Genomic DNA, 19,191 nt, shown 5'->3' with positions numbered 1-19,191 from the left:
CCAAAGGAACGTATGTCGGTTGCAGTTCGGTCCCTGGTCCTTGTTGGGGTTGTGCAGGAAGCGACCAATCAGTGTGTCTCTTTCACATTGGTGTCTCTCTCTCTCTCTCTCTCTCTCTCTCTCTCTCATTCACTCTCTCTACCTTCCCCTCTCTCCCACTCTATCTGAAAATAAATGGAAAAATATCCTCAAGTGAGGATTTAAAAAAAAAAAAAAAAAAAAGTGTAACAGGGCCTGTTTTTATTGCGAGATAGAAAAGGTTTAGCTTAGGCCGTTGGTTACTCTTGGAGTGTTTTCTATCCAAAGCCAGGCTGGGCAGAGAGTACTCTGGGAAGAAAAGGTGGGTATATACTCGGTGAAGTGAGAATTTTTTTAATGTTTTCTGAAGAAGGCAGTCTGGGGGCGGGGAGGGGGGGGACTGGAAAACCACCAGGCAGCGATTGAGTGGTTATGCTGGGGTATGACACCTTGCTTCTGCCAAGTTCAGATGGTGACCTGCACTCTAAACGAAGAGATGTTTGTTGCTACATTTTAACCTTTGAATGAGCTTAGAGCATCGCACTGGAAACATATTTAAGTTACAACTTTACAGATTTAAGAAAAAAAAAAAAAGAGCAGCTTTCTGGTAAAAGTTTAAGGATAATACGCAAAATATTAGCCAAAGAACTGAAAACTGAAATTGGCATTCTGTGCAGTGTTTACCCAGTGGAGACCATGAAATAGAAAGCTGAGGTCTAGCAGAGAACCTGAACCTCCTGGCAGAGGGTTGCTGTCCCTCACCTTAATCCATAAATTGTTCCATTAGTGAGCTTGCAGCAGGCACCCAAGATTTAGCAAATGGGAGTCTTACTCCAAACTTAACTCTCCTTAACTTAAAAAAAGAAAAGAAAACATATTCAAACTATTAGTCATGTAATGAATCATTTTGACTTATGACCTGAGCCCTAGAAGGTGCCACTAGGTGATGTCATGGCTTGCTGCAGTATCCCTGCGTGGTAGGAGAGGACAGCCATTGGGCATGAGCACATATGCACACACATAGACGTGTGCTGAGACATGTGGTTGTCCGGCAACAGTCACATGTCAAATAGCAGTTTGCAACTCAGAACCACAGAGAAGGCTTGTTTTCCTCTTCTGTCTGTTCCAGTTATTTAACTGAGGGCAGATGTTCTCATTAAGGGCTATTAGCACATCAGAATATGTTTGCTGAGCCTGGAGAGGGGCTAACCCCTTTTGGACATTGACCAAAATACATATTCTAGTATAGCTAACTCCTCCTATTGGTGACAGTGGAAGGGGTGAGAAGCACAAGAGGGCCCAGAAGCCTCTTAAAACTGTGCATCAGCGGGAAGTCCTTTTTTTTTTTTTTTTTTTTTTTTACCACCAGTTTGTTTTAATCAAGGAATCCCATAAGTCAAAAATATAACATCATAAAGTGGGATTTGGCTACATGTCGAAACATTGTTATTGTTACCCTGAAAAGGATGTTTCTTGATTTCTCTTTGCTGTACCAGAACCATATGGCAAATTAGGGGGTGGCTGGTTTATATGGAACTTTGATCACTTCCAAGAAAGAAACCAGTGGGGAGTGAATAAAAGTAGAGATCAGGAAAGAGGTTTGAAGAAGTCTCCAGTTAGATTGATAGAAAAGCAGGCTAGAAGGAAGGGTGGGACCCTTAACCCCAGGCGTAAAGTAACCGGAGAGCCTGAAAAGTCACTCTAAGGTCCAGAGTTAACCTGGCTCCTCCACCCTCTGCATGGAGGACCTCCATAGGTGCCCTGATCCACTTCTGAGTTCCTGAAGGACTCTTATCTGTAGAGACATGTCCATAATGTGATGAGTGTGCTGATAAATACAGGAGAGGCAGTGAATCCACCTTGGCGATGCGGTCCAGCTTACATTTAGTCTAGATTTGTATTTTTCACTCCCATTCTGTCAGTCACTACTGTGAACCTGGCTAAAATCTTGTAACTTTTGAGACTGATTGCATTGTCTCTCTGCTCCCTCTCAGAGGGCAATATGTGTATAAAGGTCTTCCCAAACCACTAAATGATTAACAGCGACTTGGACTGTTTAACAAGGTCACACTGAAGCATTGACCTCTGCTTTGTAGGTAAGAGGCTAAGATGCCGATGGAGAAGAGATGTTAAAAGAAAGACATTGTACGAGGAAATGGAAGTAGAGACTCGCAGGATCGGAGCTGGTTTTTGTTTTCGGTCTATCAAGGTTTACTAACAAAGGAAAAAAAAAATAGATAAAAAACAACCTAATGGGGTGTTTTTCTTTGAGAGATCCCATGCCTGGAATAATGACTGGATGATGGTCTCTGACACCAGATAGACATGAGTTCTACATCAGGGCTGCTGGTTCCTCATTGTGTAGCTTCAGCAACCTAAGCTCTCCGTGGCTGTTTCCCCATCAGAAGTAAAAGACCATATGTTTATCTCAAATTGTTCTGAGGATTAAATTAGATACACTTTGTGAAAGCTCGTGCCCAGTAGGCACATAGCAAAGGCAGTTTCCCTTCCTTTTTTCTCTTCTGCTTTTGAAAATTAAGATTTGGGTGTACTATAAATGAATAAAAATAAAGCATATTTCAGTGTGGAATTTGGAGAAAGGCCAGAGAAGAGAGCAAATATACGTGGGAACACACCGGAAGTGGGCCGGTTCACCAGCTCCGCAAATCCAGCAGGCTTTGGAAGGTGTGGGTTCACAAACCAAATAAAAAGTATTTTTTAAATTGAAAAAGAGAGAAAAAAAATGGCTTATAAAAACATGGTCCGAGTCTGTTGGCCGAATATTTCAGGCTCCATCTGGAGACTGGAAGCCCAGGAATTTTGGAAATACTACTTTTTCTTCATTTTCAGAGGTAGAAACCTCAAACTTCCTGCTGTGGAAAGTGGGGGGTGGGCACTGGTTTTTTTGGTCAAGCAAAGGGTTGTTTCTTTTCTCTGGATGGATGCTGCCATCTGATGTCTGTAAGTGGCACTGCAGCTTCACCTCCAGCTCTGTTGCTCAGTGGAATTGAATTGAGTCAGAGATGCTTGTTTCTAGCTTGAGGCTTCAAGTATGAAGGTAGGTGAATGGGTTGTAAAAACCGAGTTAGCTTCGAGATACACACACACACACACACACACACACACACACATACACACACACACACACACACATATATATATATTATTTTTATTTTTTTTGTAGTGGTCAAGAGTTTACTTTTTACATTTTTCTTCCTTTTGTAATAGTAGACCTTTCTAAATGAGGGTTACTGGGTATGAAGTCACCAGACACCTGACCAGGTATCTGTAGGCTGCTGTGTCTGACTTTTTTTCTTACCTTTCCAGGGAATTCATGGTGGAGATACCATGTTCTCTGCATCTAACCCTCAAGGCTCTGAGGAATAGACTTGTAAAAACCCTTTTCCTATCACACTCTGCAGGTTGCAAAGAGCTTCTACAGGAACGTTCTCATGTGCTCTCCCAAGGTATTGGCGAGGGGGGAGCATTGGTGTTGTGATTTATTTATTTTTAAAATTTTTATAAGAATTCATTTGAGCCAAACTGATGACAGTTTGGGGAGCAAAACTAGAATGTTCCCAGCTTTGTGATTTTTGCTGGGGAAAGAAGCTCTGAGTGGGCACTGACCGACTAGCCTGAGGCAGAGATGTGTTTCTCCTGAATCTCACTTAGGAGGGAGTCTGTGGTCAGGGGAGGGATTTCTCAAGAATAACCTTGTTGACTGATTGAGACCACTAGGGACCTGGAAGATTAGAGGTTTTGTTTTCTGGAATGGCGTAGGAGCCTAAAGGAGTGGCCCAGGGGACCCCTGATGGCCCTACCCAGCCCTGGTGCTCACTGAGTGCCATTGTGGTTGGAACTTCTCCCTAGCTCTTCCCCTCTATAACATGTGGAGGGTGGTGTTACCCAACTCCCTGCTTTCTGGTGTGTGAATAGGGGGTATAGTGATGCCTCAGAGCACAGAAATACACGTGCTGTTTTCAGAACAGCTTCTGGTCACCACGTAATGAACATGCCGAGGCTTCAGATGGTCTTCTTTGTTCATGTTGGGCTGTGGTCCTGTTTCCATCAGCCTGAGTGTTAGCAGCCAACACCACGTGCTGTTGCAGGCAGTGTGCGGGCAACTCCCAGCAGTGAGGCTCCTGGATCTGGAGTCAGGAGACCAGAACTTGATCACAGTGAACAGGTTGCTTAAACCCTACGCGTTCATTTTCTCAGGTGTGGAACGAAGAGAGGACAGGTAGTTAGCATGACTCATTTCTGTGGCTTTTGGTAGCTTTGAAGCCAACAGAGGTGAGAATCTGCAAGTACCCGACACATGTCCTCATGCTTTGACTTAGCAGTCGTCATGTGGTGCGTAACGGTTAGGTCAGTGACAGACCACATATGAGACTTTAACGGAGCTGAAAGATTCCTATCACCTGGTGACGTTGCCGCTGTCATCACATCACATCACAGCACAGGGCATGATCCCGTGTGTGCGGTGCTGGAGTCAACAAGCCTGCTCCGTCAGTCGTGTAAAAGTGTAGCAAAGCAATTATGTACGGTACATAACACTTGATAATGATAATAAGTGACTATGTTACTGACTTATGTATTTACTACACTGTATTTTCTACTTATAAAAAAAGTTTGCTGTCGCCGTGGCCGGTTTGGCTCAGCAGTTAGAGCTTCGGTCCTCAGACCAAAGACTGGTCGGTTCGATTCCGGTCAAGGGCATGTACCTTGGTTAAGATACTATCCCCAGCCCTAATTGGGGTCGTGTAGGAGGCAACCAGTCAATGTGTCTGTCTCACATCAATGTTTTTTTCTCTCTCTCCTTCCCACTCTATCTGAAAATCAATGGAAAAATATCCTTGGGTGAGGATTAAAAAAAAAATTTGCTGTAAAACAGTATTCTGTGTTACACTGGCAGCAGCCTCATGTGTCTTGTGTTTACCATGTCTCTTAATTGCATCTTCTCTTCTGCTGTTTTGTACAATAACACGCTGTCCAGGCTTGTAGCCTAGGAGCAACAGGCTATACCATGTAACCTAGGTGTGTAGTGGTGGGCCATACCCTCTAGATTTGGGTAAGTGTACTCTGATGTTCACACAATGACAACAATCACCTAACGACGCATTTCTCAGAACATATTTTCGTCATTAAGCGGTACGTGATATGTCGTATATCAGAACCTAACCTGGTGTGTGTGTGTGAGGTTGAGCTCAGAGGATGCTACCTGTAGGCAGAGCAGTTCAAACAGCACGATACTGGGTATAGCCCCCAGGTATAATAATAAAGGATTTGTTAAATTAGCAACGATGTATTGGCCTAAGAAAATACTGTGTGGCTTTTAAAAGGGTTTTTATAGAATAACATTTGCTGATATAGTAAAATCTATACAATATACTAAATGAAATTTTAGTTTATCAAACCATGATCCCATTTTTGTAGAAATAAAAGCATGGAATGCTATATAGAAAAAGTATCTCTGGGAGGCAGCTTCTTGAGAGATTTGTTTTTCTTTGTGCTTATTGGTATTTTCTGAAGGTCCTACGAGGAATGTGTATTACTTGTGTAAAAAGAAAAATGTTGTAAAAGTTACTCCAAAACATTTTATCCATTTTAATGGACACCGACAGCTTCTGCTGTGTGTAGGGCACTGTACTAAAAGCTCCTTGATTCCTCTACATAATGGCTAAAGGATTCCATGTCTCCCTTTGCCTCCCCAGGAAAGATAGCAGCATGGCCAGTGTGCTGTCCCGGCGCCTTGGTAAACGGTCCCTCCTGGGAGCCCGGGTGTTGGGGCCACCCGGGGCTGCCCCACCTTTGGAGCCTCAGGCAGAGCTGCTGGAGGGGGTGGCTCCCCAGTCCTCCTTTGCCTCTAAGGACACGTCCTGTCAAGAGCAACCCAAGGAAGTCCTAAAGGCTCCTGCCACCTCAGGCCTCCAGCAGGTGGCCTTTCAGCCTGGGCAGAAGGTAGGTTGATCCCTGAGTGGACAGGTGCCCAGTCTTCCCAGACTTGGGGCCAGCAGGCTAGTGGTACCCCTAGTGACAGTCTGGAAACTCTCTGTGCATCAGTTTACATGTGTACAGACCTTTAACTTGCAGTCCAGGGAACCCTTGGGCAGCAGGCTTCTCGAGAGAAAGGTAGTGCTACCTGGAAAAAAGGCTTCCAAGACCCGACATCTGACATTCTGGGCTTGGGCCTACTCAAAACCTTAGTTTCAAGCATGGCCAGAGCTCAATTTTTCTTAACCTGCCTCAGTTTACAACTTTACAAAACAAAGGTAAAAGATTTCAGGTTTATGAGAGACAGATAAGGTTGTGTCTTTGTATGACCTTTAGAAGTTTTCAAGAGAGGAAGATGTTTGTTTAGTCCGAATACCTTTTGGGTTTTCTTTTTCAGTGTTCTCTCCCTTTGTGCCAGGGCCCAGTTATGACCTGTACCTAGTGATCTTATCACTAGATCCAGGTGCCTGGGCTGCTTTTTCATTGCCTTCTCCAGGTCCCATAAGTAGACTCTACCTTCTATCTCCCTGCTGAGGCTTCTGTTTTCCACACCTCACTTCCCCACCTGCTCGACAGCTCTTGAGAGAGATCAGCCTACCATTCCATCCCTGCCGTCTGGTCCCCAGGTAGACTCAGAAGTCTCTGAAGGGCTGAATGTAGGGTAATTAAAGGCAGTAGTTGTGAACCAGCAGATATATAGGACTTCAGAGTCAAGGTAGGGCAAGAAATCAGGAGGATAGACATAGATTCCAAATTCATTTGATTGGAGAATTTAACCCATTTATATTTAAAGTAATTACTGATAGGTAAGGCCTTACTATTGCTATTTTGTTAATTACCTTCTGACTGTTTTATAGTTCTTTTGTTCCTTTTTTCTTCCTGCTGTCTTCCTTTGTGATTTGTTGATTTTTTTTGTAGTCATGTTTTGATCCCTTTCTCTTTCTCTCTCGTGTATCAACGAGGTTTTTTTCTTTGTGGTCACCACTAGGCTTACAGAAAGCATCTTATAGTTATAACAGTCTATTTTAAGACAACTTAGCTTCAATTACATACAGATTCCAAATTCAGAAGAAAAAAAAAATCTTAGAGACTGGCATGTTCCCTTTCTCCATCTAGAGAGTTTATAAGGATCTGTTTTGGGAAGAACCAATCCACTGGGTGCTCAGGTGGGAAGCGGGTACCTGGGAGTGTCTTGCTTGAATTAAAGATGAGTTGGGGAATTCAGTTTGTGTCAGGTGGATCCTGGCTCCCAGAAATTGGGGTATATGGGGTAAGCACTACTAAGTGCTGACCACTGGTGATTGTTTTCCTTCCCCCGCCCAGGTTCATGTGTGGTACGGGGGTCAAGAGCGCACAGGCCTGGTGGAGCAGCACAGTCGGGCAGAGGATAAGGTGACTGTCTGGCTGTTGGACCAGAAGTTACAGATCTGCTGCAAAGCGGAGGAGGTGTGGCTGGCCGAGCTTCAGGGCCCCGTCCCCCAGGTGCCACTGCCCGAGCAGGGAACCCAGGCGCAAGCCTACAGGCCTGTCTCCAGGAACATTGACGTCCCGAAAAGGTTTGTGTGGGAAAACCTGGGCTCTGGAAATCGTGGGTGGTGAGGCATGGGGTCGTGGCATGTTTTGGGGAGGAATGTGGAAGTTCAGGTGTCTGGTTGTCAAGATAATTGGACAAATGAGACACAGAGAGGCGAGGGCACCCTTAGAAACACCCAGACTGATATCTATTCTGCTATATTTTTGGTTTGGCTACGGGTTGTTTTTTCTCTCTTCATGCTTAAACTAAAATTAGTTCTTAGTTTTTCATGATGAGAGACAGAAAAAAGATGGCTTGGGTCAGGAATCAGTAAACCTGTTCTGAATGGGCCGGATGGTAAGTAAGGTAGGCTTTGCGGGGCCAGGCAGCGCCTGTCCCGGCGACTCAGCTCTGCTGTGGTCATGGGGAAGCAGCCACAGACAGCAAGGAAACATGGGCATGCACGCCAGTAAAACTGGACGTATGGACACTCACATTTCAATTTTATATCACTTTCAGGTGTCACATATCAGGAAATAATAGTCTTGTTTTGATTTTTCAAACCATTTAATAACTGTAAAACCCTTCTTGGCTTTGGGACCGTACAGAAGCAGGTGGCAGGTCCTGTTTGGTCCACAGCCTCTGGCTTGCTGACTAACCCCTGGCTTAGATGTTCAAAACCATTGATTTTTTTATAAAACTTTTATTTTTCAATTACAGTTTACATGCAATATTTTATATTAGTTTCAGGTGAACAGCATAGTTCAAAACCATTCATGGTGAATGTAGAATGTAAATTCTCCTTTAGAATTTTATGATACAATTTTCCCCCCAGGGGGAAAATATATCTGCTAATTTCTATGATACATACTCTATGTACATTGATCTTTTAAGATTAAAAAAGAAAATCTGCCAGTGGAGATCGTCTTCCATACAGGATGGGCAAGCAGTTAAGATTCATTCCACCTCTCTTTCTGCGTGTCTGTGGGGACTCTTGTCACCAACAGTACACCGAGCATATTGAAACCAGACCAGAGCAAAACTGTTTGTGATTGTGAATTCAGCAGAATGCTTGTAAAGAACTTGTTTTTCTGATTGATGGAGATAAAAAACAAACAAACAAGGATCATGTGAAAAAAAGGGCGGGGGGCGGGATGCTAATATGTTTAATATATTACTGGTTTTAGTTTAGCTACTTCAAACCCAGTACATATTCTGGTGGATCTGAATTGTAAAGGAAGAATCAATACAGTCCTTCGAAATGAGCCACCTAAAAATTTATTTCAGACTAACTTTTCATACTTAGCATTAACTTATAGACAGTTCTAAGTCTACTTCCACATAATGTAACTTTATATGGATTTTTAAAAAATTGCATGTGAAATATTTTAGACCTCTGCTGTGTAAAGCATTGAGATTTATTTTATTTTATTTTTCTTATTTATTTATTTATTTTATCCTCACCCGAGGACATTTTTCCATTTTTTGTTCAGGTAGAGTGGGAGGGAGAGAGAGGAACAGAGAGAGAGAGAGAAACATCGATGTGAAAGGAACACATCGAGTGGCTGCCACCCGCACAACCGACCAGGGCCGGGGACAAACTGCAACCGAGGTACGCGCCCTTAGCGGGAACCGAACCCGGGTCTCTCAGGACCGCAGGCCGACGCTCTAACCGCTGAACCAAACCGGCCAGGGCGAGATTTATTTTAGTGTTTCTGGTTTACTTGCTCATTGGCGTATGTGCTAGGTTCTGTTGACACTCAGAAGCTAGCAAAATACCTCATCATTTTTCTTGCGGGAGGGGAAAGGAATTGATTAGTATAATTGTTCCCTCTTAAATTTGAGTATAAGACAGGGAAAGGAAGGTAATTTTAGTGCTTTTGAATTCCAGTGGGCATCTTTTCTTGTCCATGCTTGTTTTCATGGCTTGGACTCTTCTTCCTTTCCCTCCAGATTCAGTTCTCGATCTTAAGTTGCAGGTTAGTGAGCAAGTGAATTCAGGGGAGAGAATGGAGTTGCCTCCCGGGGTCAGCAGTGGGATGGGCACTGACCTACTTATGCTGGGGTTGACCCATATTATAAATGTAATTCGGCATGAGTATTTTTCCCGAAGAATGAGGAGAGACCTTCAAGCGTCATTTATTGTACAAACTGGCTGATGGCAGTGGGTTCGGGGAGGGGACAGTCCAGAGGTGTAAGACGATCACGTGACCAGCAGTCTCTGGAAGTAACCTTTGGCACTCACCCGCTTGAATCCAGGAAGTCCGATGCAGTGGAAATGGATGAGATGATGGCGGCCATGGTGCTGACGTCCCTGTCCTGCAGCCCCGTCGTGCAGAGTCCTCCGGGGGCCGAGGCCAACTTCTCTGGTGAGGAAGGGGGTCCACGTAGGTTCTGGGTGCGGCAGAGGCTCACAACTCACTTCCTGTGCTTCGAGCAGCTCATTGCCAAAGTACTGCCTGGCAGTAGGATTTCGGAGTCCCTTCTTACAGGCCTCCCAGACTGGCTGAGTGACATTGAGTTAGATGCTTCCATTCTTTCTCCTCAGTTTCCTCCTCTGGGGAGAAGTTTCCTGGTGCCTTGTGAAGATGATTGAGCATGGGGCTGAGCCACACTGGCCACTTGAGTAAGTTCTTCTATGGGAGTAAGTGAGTGAGGCACTTTGGTGGGGCCCTGAACAGGCCTGCAAAGGAATATTTAATTCACAAAGGTGGAAACTTACTAAATGGTCCCCTAGTGGCCTCCGAAAATTTATGCCCCTGTTCCAAGTGCCTAATTCAGCCTTGTAAATTAGCATGGACCTACAGGCCAAGGACCTGGAATAAAGAAGCTGAAGTCTAAAATAAATTGAATTGCTTGATGCAAACCGATAGTATTTGGCTTCCCAGCAAATTTACAAATTGAAGGAAAATTCTAGTGCGACCCCCCAAATACATGATCAATAATATGGGAGGAAGAAGAGTTGCTGGATATTACTAGTTTGACAAGACTGGTGGTGAACTTGAAGTTTTATGTTTTTTTTTGAAACGTGTTATAGGGCTGGCCTAACTTACTCCCAGGGAATAACTTTTTCATTGGTGAGATCTAACTGAATTGCAAGGTACTTAAAGCTTATAGGAAAATACGGAGTCAGAAGGAAAGTGGCCTTTACAAGTGTCCCTGATATGTAATCTTTCTAGGTAGAAAGTACATTTAAAAGAGTAACGAAGCAAATTTACTTTTGTCGCCTGAAGCCTGTCATCAAGGATGAGTCTGCTAGGGAGTCGCTGTGTCCGGTCACACTTGTGGTGAAGCTGGGCATCGCACACCTGCTCTGTTAGCACTTGGGGGCTACACAAACAAAACGGGGAAGTAAGGAGTCGATTTTAAGTTCTCTACGAATTTCGGAGATCCAGGAGGTTGGTCACTAGGAAGATCCAGAACTGTCTCAGAAAGGGAAAGAAAATCATTGACTTCAATTCCTGTCAGGTTTTGTGTGTACATGTGTGTATGAATACAAGCATGTTCTCTCTCTCTCTCTCACACACACACACACACACACACCCCAACACAAATATATATACATTTAACTGATAATACACCATAATCTCGATATCTGAAGTCCTTTTTGGACAAAAAATTTTGATAGTTTATTAAAGATTTTTTTCCCATTATAGCTCTGATCTTAGGGTTTAAATCAGTGGAAAAATAAGGCTTCTTTGGTGGCTAATGATATTGAAATATTCTGCCACGTGAGGTCTGTGTAATAACCAAACCGTGCTCTAATTATGAATACTATTTGCACAGAAACCTGTATTCCCTTTGTGTTTGTGTTGTTAGGATGGTTCTGCGCATGTGTGTGTGTGGAGCGCAGAGGGGATTCTAAGTATTTCTTAGAGGTTCACTATAAGCCCTCATTCCTCTGTACTTACAGAGGAGCACTTTGTTCTCACGGTATAGAACATCTAGTACTCTGCCAGAAAATCTTATGATCGAAGGTGGAGTAATTTATGTTCATCATATAACTTACAGATTAACTAACGATGCTAACTTTTTGCTTTTTAGAATATTTTTCTTCTGTTGAGTGCCATTCTGCCAGTTTCAGCGTTTGAGCGTTTGAATGGCTCCCTGTGGCAGCTTGCGGTGTTGTAGGGTTTCCCTGTGTTTGACCTGCCCTTCTCCAGAGTCCTGGCCGTGTTAGATGTAACATTCTGCTTCCTTGCCCTTCTCTCCCTGAGTGGGTGTGTGGGCCCTTGACCTATCGGGGCTCCTGAGTTCTCCCCTGAAGGGCTGCCCTGTTTTGTATGCCCCTTGTGTAGATGTCATAAACTCTGGGTTTCTAGGAAGGCATAGCTTTGAGACTTGACAGTGATACGTAGGGAGGGGATAGTTCATCCATCCCATGCTGTTTGGGTGGGCTTCTCCTACACGAGGTTTAATTAAGGAGAGCCTGTGTTGGCACATGGAATGCCAGGAGTTTACCCCAGGTGTCTAGTTTAGCCAAGAAGAAGTTTGGAATATGGAGCAGAAATATGAAGAAGAGCAGTAGAGTTTATTTCTTGGCCACAGAGGACGTGCTCGTCAACCTCAGAACCCAGGTCACTGAGGGGGCTTTGTGAACGGCCGCTCATGTTGGGAGTTGGGGCAGTGGGGACATGGCCCTCATACCTGCATGTCACACGTTTCCCCTCTTCTCGTACTATTTCCATGTATAAGAATTTCAGATTCTCCTACACCGTCCGTGACTCAGGATTTATGGTCGAGGCATGGAAGATTCTGGGTTGGACCTAAAGCAGCTGACAGATAGGCAATTTAAAAACAAACTTCCGCCAGGCCGATGTGGCTCAGTGGTTGAATGTCGACCCCTGCACCATGAGGTCACCAGTTCGATTCCCGGTCAGGACACATGCCCAGGTTGTGGGCCCTGATCTCCAGTGCGGGGCATGCAGGAGGTGGCCAATTGATGTTCTCTCTCATCAATGTTTCTCTCTCTCTCTCTCTCTCTCCCCCTCTCCCTTTCTCTCTCTCAAAATCAATAAAAGAAATTAAAAAACAAAAAACAGACATCTCTCTGGGATCCTCCTGTTCTGACTCAGGGCCGGGAGCAGCAGCAGGTTCAGGGCCCTGAGGGCGTCCGCCATCCACTCCCCTGTTGTTGGTCTGACTTACTCTCGAAGCTTACTGTTCCTTCCCTAAACATGTTACCTGTAGTGAAGGCACAGCCGCCTGGCTGCCGCCGCCTCTGGTAAAGGTTCCAGTCCCAGGAGCTGTTGAGAGCTGGCTGAACGTTTTTTCTGCACAGGCAGGTTTTGAGGAACTTGCCCAGGTTTAAATGATCAACAGACATTTTTCAAGAAAGCCCGGTGAACAAGCCCTGAGCGCGGCCTCTCCATCCTGCTCTGCTGTAGGGAAGACGCCCACGTGGTCCCGGCACACCTGTCTGTGCACCTTCTCAGCACCCTTTCGGGCCAGGAGGCAGGAGAGGCCTTCCCCTCCCCCTCCCCCCTCCCCCTCCCCAGTCTTCTTGTTATTTTTTTTCTTTTCTTCTTAGCATATAAAATGAGAAGCACCTTTTAATTAGGTTCTTTTTCTGTTAATAATATACAGCACAGAGTTTCAGTGTGTGTCTGTTGGTCAGTGGTCAGCAGTGACTGTGGCAGATGTCCACTGGAGCAGAGCAGGGCTCCCCAGAGGCACCGCTGCGGTTGACCCACTCTTTATTTTTAACCAAGCTCAGAAAGGAGAGGTTTGCCCCCACCCCCACCCCACCCCCAACATGGCACAGCCAGGCAGAACCAGAGCCAGGACTTGGATTCGGGAACCCAGACTCCAAGAATGTCGCGGTGTCTGACCCGGGCTGCCTGTGGTGTCCGGTGTAGACAGGGCCGTACCAGAAGCCGGTCTGGGGACAGGCCCACCAGCGTCCTCTGTCTTCTCTCCGCCAGCCTCCCGCGCAGCCTGTGACCCGTGGAAGGAGAGCGGCGATGTGTCCGACAGCGGCAGCAGCACCACCAGCGGGCACTGGAGTGCGGGTAGTGGCGTTTCTACGCCCTCGCCCCCCCACCCGCAGGCCAGCCCCAAGTATCTGGGGGATGCCTTTGGTTCTCCCCAAACTGATAATGGATTTGAAACTGATCTGGATGCTTTCCTGTTGGATGAACCAGCTCCACGTAAGAGAAAGGTACGTGGTGAAGCGAGGGCGGCGCAGGCCGGTGGGCTGATGTCCACATGGGGCCCCCCAGGCCTAGGCGTCCTCAGGCTCACTCCGATTTGACTTTTCCTTGGCTGCTTCTGTTCCCCTTGACCTCCCCAGGAGCTCTCTCCGGTGCCAGTTTCTTTCGACCCCTGCTCCAGTTCCCGCCTTCTTGGCTGCATTCCCGAGGCCCGTGCGCACGAGGCCTTCGTAGGGTCTGCGCCATCACACCGCCCTGCTGCCTCGCCCGCCGGTCTCCTGGCCCCAGCTCTGCCCCTGCCTGTCAGCCCCTTTGGCCCCAGAGAGCCTTTTGTTGGGTTTTGTTCGAAGGTGGCTGCAGTCCCCATGAGATGACGAGAGGGGGAAGAGGGAGAGAAACACATCCCAATGACCCTGCCTGCCTTCCCCCTAGAACTCTGTGAAGGTGATGTACAAGTGCCTGTGGCCAAACTGTGGCAAAGTCCTGCGCTCAATTGTGGGCATCAAGCGACACGTGAAAGCCCTCCACCTGGGGTAGGTATGGAGCCCAGGGCCCCTGTGCCTAGGGCACCGTTCAGACCTCTTCCACCCTGCTGATTCCCCGGGACCCGCAGCCCAGAATGCTCCCAAGAAAATGACTTGCTGAGGATGCCACCTGCTGCCTGTCCCTGGCCCGTGGGCCCAGCTGACTAGCCTGCTGGAGAAAGATCCTTGTGGGGAAGGAAGGACCCTCCCATCGTGGTGAATGTCGCTGTTCATGGGAAGGGAGCACCATCCGTCTTGTGGATGCGTCGTCTTGTCTCACTGTAGGATGCACAGTGTTTTAGTACTGGGTAGAAATAGGGTAGTTTGGTGAGACCCCGTAGTGAGGCCTCCACCCGCTTTCCCTTGGGACCTGGGGCTCTGTTAACACTGCGCCCAGAGTCAGGGCTGCTCTTGGTGGAGGAACTGGCTCCCGGCCCCTTTTCTCCAGAGAATGTGGCCACAAGTAGGTGGAGCCCAGATAGGACCTGTGGCAGAGCTCCGAGTCGGATGACTCCTGCAGGAGGAGAGGTTCGGGGTTCGTGCACACTCTGGGAGGAGCAGCCTTAGTGTAGGAGAGACAGTCCCACTGATATACAGGCGTGTCTTGCCGTTGACACTGCATCCTCTGTCCTCTTGGGCTCCTTCCCTGACTCACTGGGTGGTCTGAGCGGACACTCCCCCTGTGCCTCTGTCTCCCGTGTTTGAACGGAGGCATCTTGTCCCTGATCACCACCACGTCTCCCTCCCACACAGGGACACTGTGGACTCCGACCAGTTCAAGCGGGAGGAGGATTTCTACTACACAGAAGTGCAGATGAAGGAGGAAGCTGCTGCTGGCACCCCGACTTCTGACTCAGCCCCCACCCCCAGTGTGACCAGCCCGCCCCTTGCCATTCTTCCTCCGCCTCCACCCAAAGGCCAGACCTCAGGCCCAGAACACCCTGGCCTGGAATCATACCTGCCCTCCGGTGCTCTCAGCAAGTCAGCTCCCGGCTCCTTCTGGCACATTCAGGCTGACCATGCATACCAGGTACGGGCTGGGGCACCCTGGGAGCTCAGCCTTGTGGCCATGAGGACATTCGGTGCCTGGTCACATGCCAGTGGCCACCCTGATTGAAGGCTGAGCCCGTTAGCTAAATGGGTCATCTCTATCTTCTACAAAGAAGAAAAGGGAAATAAATCACACTCGGGAAATGTGGGAATTCCCAAGGTTTTCGTCGGTGGCTGTCCTGAGTGATTGCTAGAAATCCGGTTGAATCCCTGAGCAGCCAGGTTGATGAATTTGGACTGGGGAATTGTTACACCGCTGGCTATAAAAGGGGGTGGAGTTGGACTTCCCAGAGCAAATACCTAGAATTGTGTTACATTAACGAACAATCCAGCACCCATTTTTTGAAATCCTACTATGTGTCAAGCAGTGGGCTCAGCTTTTCAGGTAGAATAAGACATTGTCCTTGACCATGTAACTGGGATTAATTATAATCATCAGTGTACCTTACTGGAGGCACAAGACGTAGTGGGCACAGGGAGAACCCAGCTAGTGTGCCCGTGTGGTTGGGAAAGTTGTCACAGAAGGGGTCACATTTAGGATGGTCTTCACTGCACCTAGTAGGTATTCAGTAAATGAACCGCTTACCATGCGCCCATTTGTCTTAAAGTGCTTTTTTGCCCGCAGCTTGGTTTTACCAGACTCTAGTCTGATTTGCAAGTTAGTAATGAAAAAGCAGTGTCTCAATCAGAAAACCTTTCCAGAGGAGCCAAGTCTCCTCATTCGAATGAGTGGTCACTTAGCTGTGTCAGGTGGCCCTTCAGGCAGGTGGCTGCTCCTGGAGAGAGTGGTTGGTGTTTCTATAAACAGACTTCAACCTGGACATCCAGGAGCGTGTGTTGCAAATTCCAAGTGGTTGCTGGGGTCGCCAGATCCTAAGCGAGCAATCCCACCGTGCTCAGGAGGCGTTGGGACTTCTTTGGGGAACTGCCGATAGCATGTCCTTGGTAGGTGATCCAGCCAGGAAGTTAACCCGCTGTGATGATTACGTCACGAGGCTAGGTTGTACCCCAGCTCTGAGAGGGGTTCCTCAAAAAGATTGGTGCCTGGGACCCAGGCGACAACGTCAGTGAGCTGGGTACTCCGCTCCTTCTCTCGGGAGGGAGGAGCATTCTGTCCTCCCAGTGTTTCCAGCACTTTCACTGTGCATCATGAAGTCACAAGGAGGGTGGGTGGACTCGGAACGCCGGGACCCAGGCTGATGCCGCCTTGTCTCTGGCAGGCCCTGCCGTCCTTTCAGATCCCTGTCTCTCCACACATCTACACCAGTATTAGCTGGGCCGCCGCCCCCTCCACCGCCGCCTCCCTCTCTCCGGTGAGTGTGCCCGTCTCCGAGCCCGTCAGCACTTTGGGGGCCCTGGACAAGCCGGGGGCCCTTCCACACACACCCAGCGCTGGAGGCCGTCTCCCCACACTTGTCTCCAGTGCCCACACTTCTGAAGAGCGCCCCCTCCCCTGGCATTCTCCAGCTGGTCGCAGCCCCTCTTAGAAAGTGGGAGGAGGGTGTCTGCAGAGGGGTGCCCAGATTGTGCAAGTTCATTGCCAAGAAAATCAGAGGCGAGGCCAGAGTCAGTGCCCTATTTAGCCCTGAGTGTCCGTGGATGCTTAGGAAGAAGGGGAGAATGTGGGAAACCTGGAGAGGAAGAGGGTGGGCAGGGAAGAAGGTAGGAGCTTGTGGGGGGCTGTGTGGGGTAGATCAGGAATCTCGAGCCCACTGCGGACCACTGCTTAGGTCGCTTGCCTCGAACCAAAGCGCGTTGGAAGTCACTTGGACCACACAGAGTGGGTTCTGGTCTCAAACATACCCTGTGGGAAGGAGTCACACGTTGTAAAGCCTGAGCGCCCGAGGCGCCACCGAGGCAGGGCCGTCCCTTCCTTCGTGTCCCACTGCGCGAATCTGCCAGGGCGGTGCCTGAAGTGGCCAGGTCAAGTGACCCCCCTGCCTGTGGCCCCTGCCCTCTCGCACGTGTGACGTAAAGGCTTGCCCTTCCCTCTCCCACCTCCCCCCTCTCCCGGGCCCCTGTTCACCTCTGCCTGGAATATCCTTCCAGAAAGGGCCTCCTGGCACTTGGAGGAGCTCCGCAGGTGTGGCCGCCTACCTGCAGGATGGTTCTCTCACCTGTGTGTATGGCCCCTCTCCTTGCACCCAGGTCCGCAGCCGGTCACTAAGCTTCAGCGAGCCCCAGCAGCCACCACCTGCCATGAAATCTCACCTGATTGTCACTTCTCCACCCCGGGCCCAGAGCAGCGCCAGGTGAGACTGTGCTCAGGTAGCCTCCCTCTGGCCTCTGGCCCTGTTATCTCCACTGCAGGTGGACTCCAGGGTGAGTCCTGGGAACCGGTGGGGGTGGGGCAGGGTGAGCCCAGCTGGAGGACACACTGGATGCTGTGGAGACTCACTGTCCTCTGGCCCCGTTGGCTCCCACCCCTTCCAACCTCTGCTTGTTTGCTCAGCCTCACACCTGGCCGCTCCCCAGCCCAGCCCCCGCTCACTGTGCTCCCATGGCTCTTTGGCAGGAAGGCCCGCGGGGAAGCGAAGAAGTGCCGCAAAGTGTACGGCATCGAGCACCGGGACCAGTGGTGCACGGCCTGCCGCTGGAAGAAGGCCTGCCAGCGCTTCCTGGACTGAACCCGGCCGGCTCCTCCTCCTGCCCCGGCCGTGGCAGCCAGCCGGGCGGGCCTGCGAGCCCTCAGCACGCATCTGCCGATAACAGTGGACGCTGGGTGTGCGGGCTCTGCTGGCTGCGGTTTCATACTTTAAACCTTTTCCCCTCCCTTGTGGGAACGTTTTATTTTTTATTTTTTAAAAAGAAACGTATTTCCCCCCACCCCTCAAATAGGAGAGAGCCAAAACTGACCAAGGGTGTTCTGCATCGAACTAGAGACCAAAGAATTGCTTAGCCTCCCTCCTCCACATCCCCGCTCTCCGGGGCTTCGTGTGTGAGCATCCAGAGGAGGAACAGCGCGTTCTGTTTCCTGCTGAGTCGGCGAATTCTTTGCTTTCTCAACATGTCCAGAAGGGACTGTGAGCAAGATGAATTTACTTTTCTTTAAAAAAAAAAAAAAAGGTTTTCTGGCTGATGACTCAGAGAGCGGGCCCTGCGGTGGGTGGGGTGGGGAGAGGGGGGTATCTGGGCGCTTTTTGTTGTTGTCACAGCTTGCCCTTCTCCCGGAGGACGGGAAGCTTGTTCTCACCGGGCGGCTTCCAAGGAAGTAGAAGAAAAACCTTTTCTTGGGGGCAACTTTCTGAATCTGGGTCCCCTCAGATGGTGGTGGCATCCCAACACATCGTATGGCTTCTTCTCGAAGCCCAGACGAAGGGTTTTGTTTTTTTTTTTTTTAAAAGACTGTCCCCAAACAGCTGAGCCAAAAGGCTAATGCGAATTCACTTTTTGAAACGTGGCGGTGAAACACTACCTTGACGTTCTTTTCTCTTCGAGGAAGACCGAGAGGGTTTTATGTCTGTGCAAGCTCTCTGCCATTATCGAGTGATGGAGATGACACCTTTAAGACGCTTTTTCTTCTTCTATGGTGTATTCAGAAAGCCTTTCTGGGATTAAAGTTCCTTTTTATTTGGGTGGTAGGTTCCTCTTTGTCTCTGGTTTCACCAGGGATTTCCCCATTTCCCTCCCAAGGCTGCAGTCAGGCTGCGGGGGAGAGAAGAGCACAGTGGAGAGGCGAGTGGCAGCTTGCCCCCCGTGGAGAAGGAGTCGACAGGTCTCCCCCTTGCTGGATGGGCTCACCTACACCTCGGGGAGCAATCTGACCTTCTGCCTTGGGTGGCAAGTAGGACAGGACTCTTCTGGATTTTTCTTACCAGTGTTGGTCCAGTCGTGGCGATGAGGAGGGTCACTTTGATGTGGTGTAACCTTCCCAGGTACCTGCTGAGCACCTTCTTGCCTTGGAGAAGGTCCGAGAGAGAGCTGAGGAAATAGTGAGGAG

The 19,191-nt window shown here is 48.6% G+C and overlaps 1 protein-coding gene across 2 annotated transcripts in view; it reads left to right on the top strand.

The window, feature by feature from the left end:
* The window catches only part of ZNF395 (zinc finger protein 395), a 38,339-nt gene extending 20,065 nt beyond the window's left edge, over positions 1–18,274 (top strand). For both annotated transcript variants that reach the window (XM_036241942.1, XM_036241943.1), the window contains exons 2-10: positions 5,733–5,979; positions 7,336–7,568; positions 9,785–9,894; positions 13,450–13,685; positions 14,110–14,210; positions 14,955–15,231; positions 16,472–16,564; positions 17,400–17,503; positions 17,767–18,274. In XM_036241942.1, coding sequence (XP_036097835.1) covers positions 5,746–5,979; positions 7,336–7,568; positions 9,785–9,894; positions 13,450–13,685; positions 14,110–14,210; positions 14,955–15,231; positions 16,472–16,564; positions 17,400–17,503; positions 17,767–17,878 — 1,500 coding nt within the window. In that variant the 5' untranslated portion in view covers positions 5,733–5,745 and the 3' untranslated portion in view covers positions 17,879–18,274. The remainder of the gene's footprint in view (positions 1–5,732; positions 5,980–7,335; positions 7,569–9,784; positions 9,895–13,449; positions 13,686–14,109; positions 14,211–14,954; positions 15,232–16,471; positions 16,565–17,399; positions 17,504–17,766) is intronic.
* The last annotated feature ends 917 nt before the right edge of the window (positions 18,275–19,191 follow it).

The sequence above is a fragment of the Molossus molossus genome, unplaced genomic scaffold (genome assembly GCF_014108415.1).
Source record: "Molossus molossus isolate mMolMol1 unplaced genomic scaffold, mMolMol1.p scaffold_m16_p_4, whole genome shotgun sequence".
NCBI lineage: Eukaryota > Metazoa > Chordata > Mammalia > Chiroptera > Molossidae > Molossus > Molossus molossus.
This window is presented reverse-complemented; position numbering and strand designations above follow the sequence as displayed.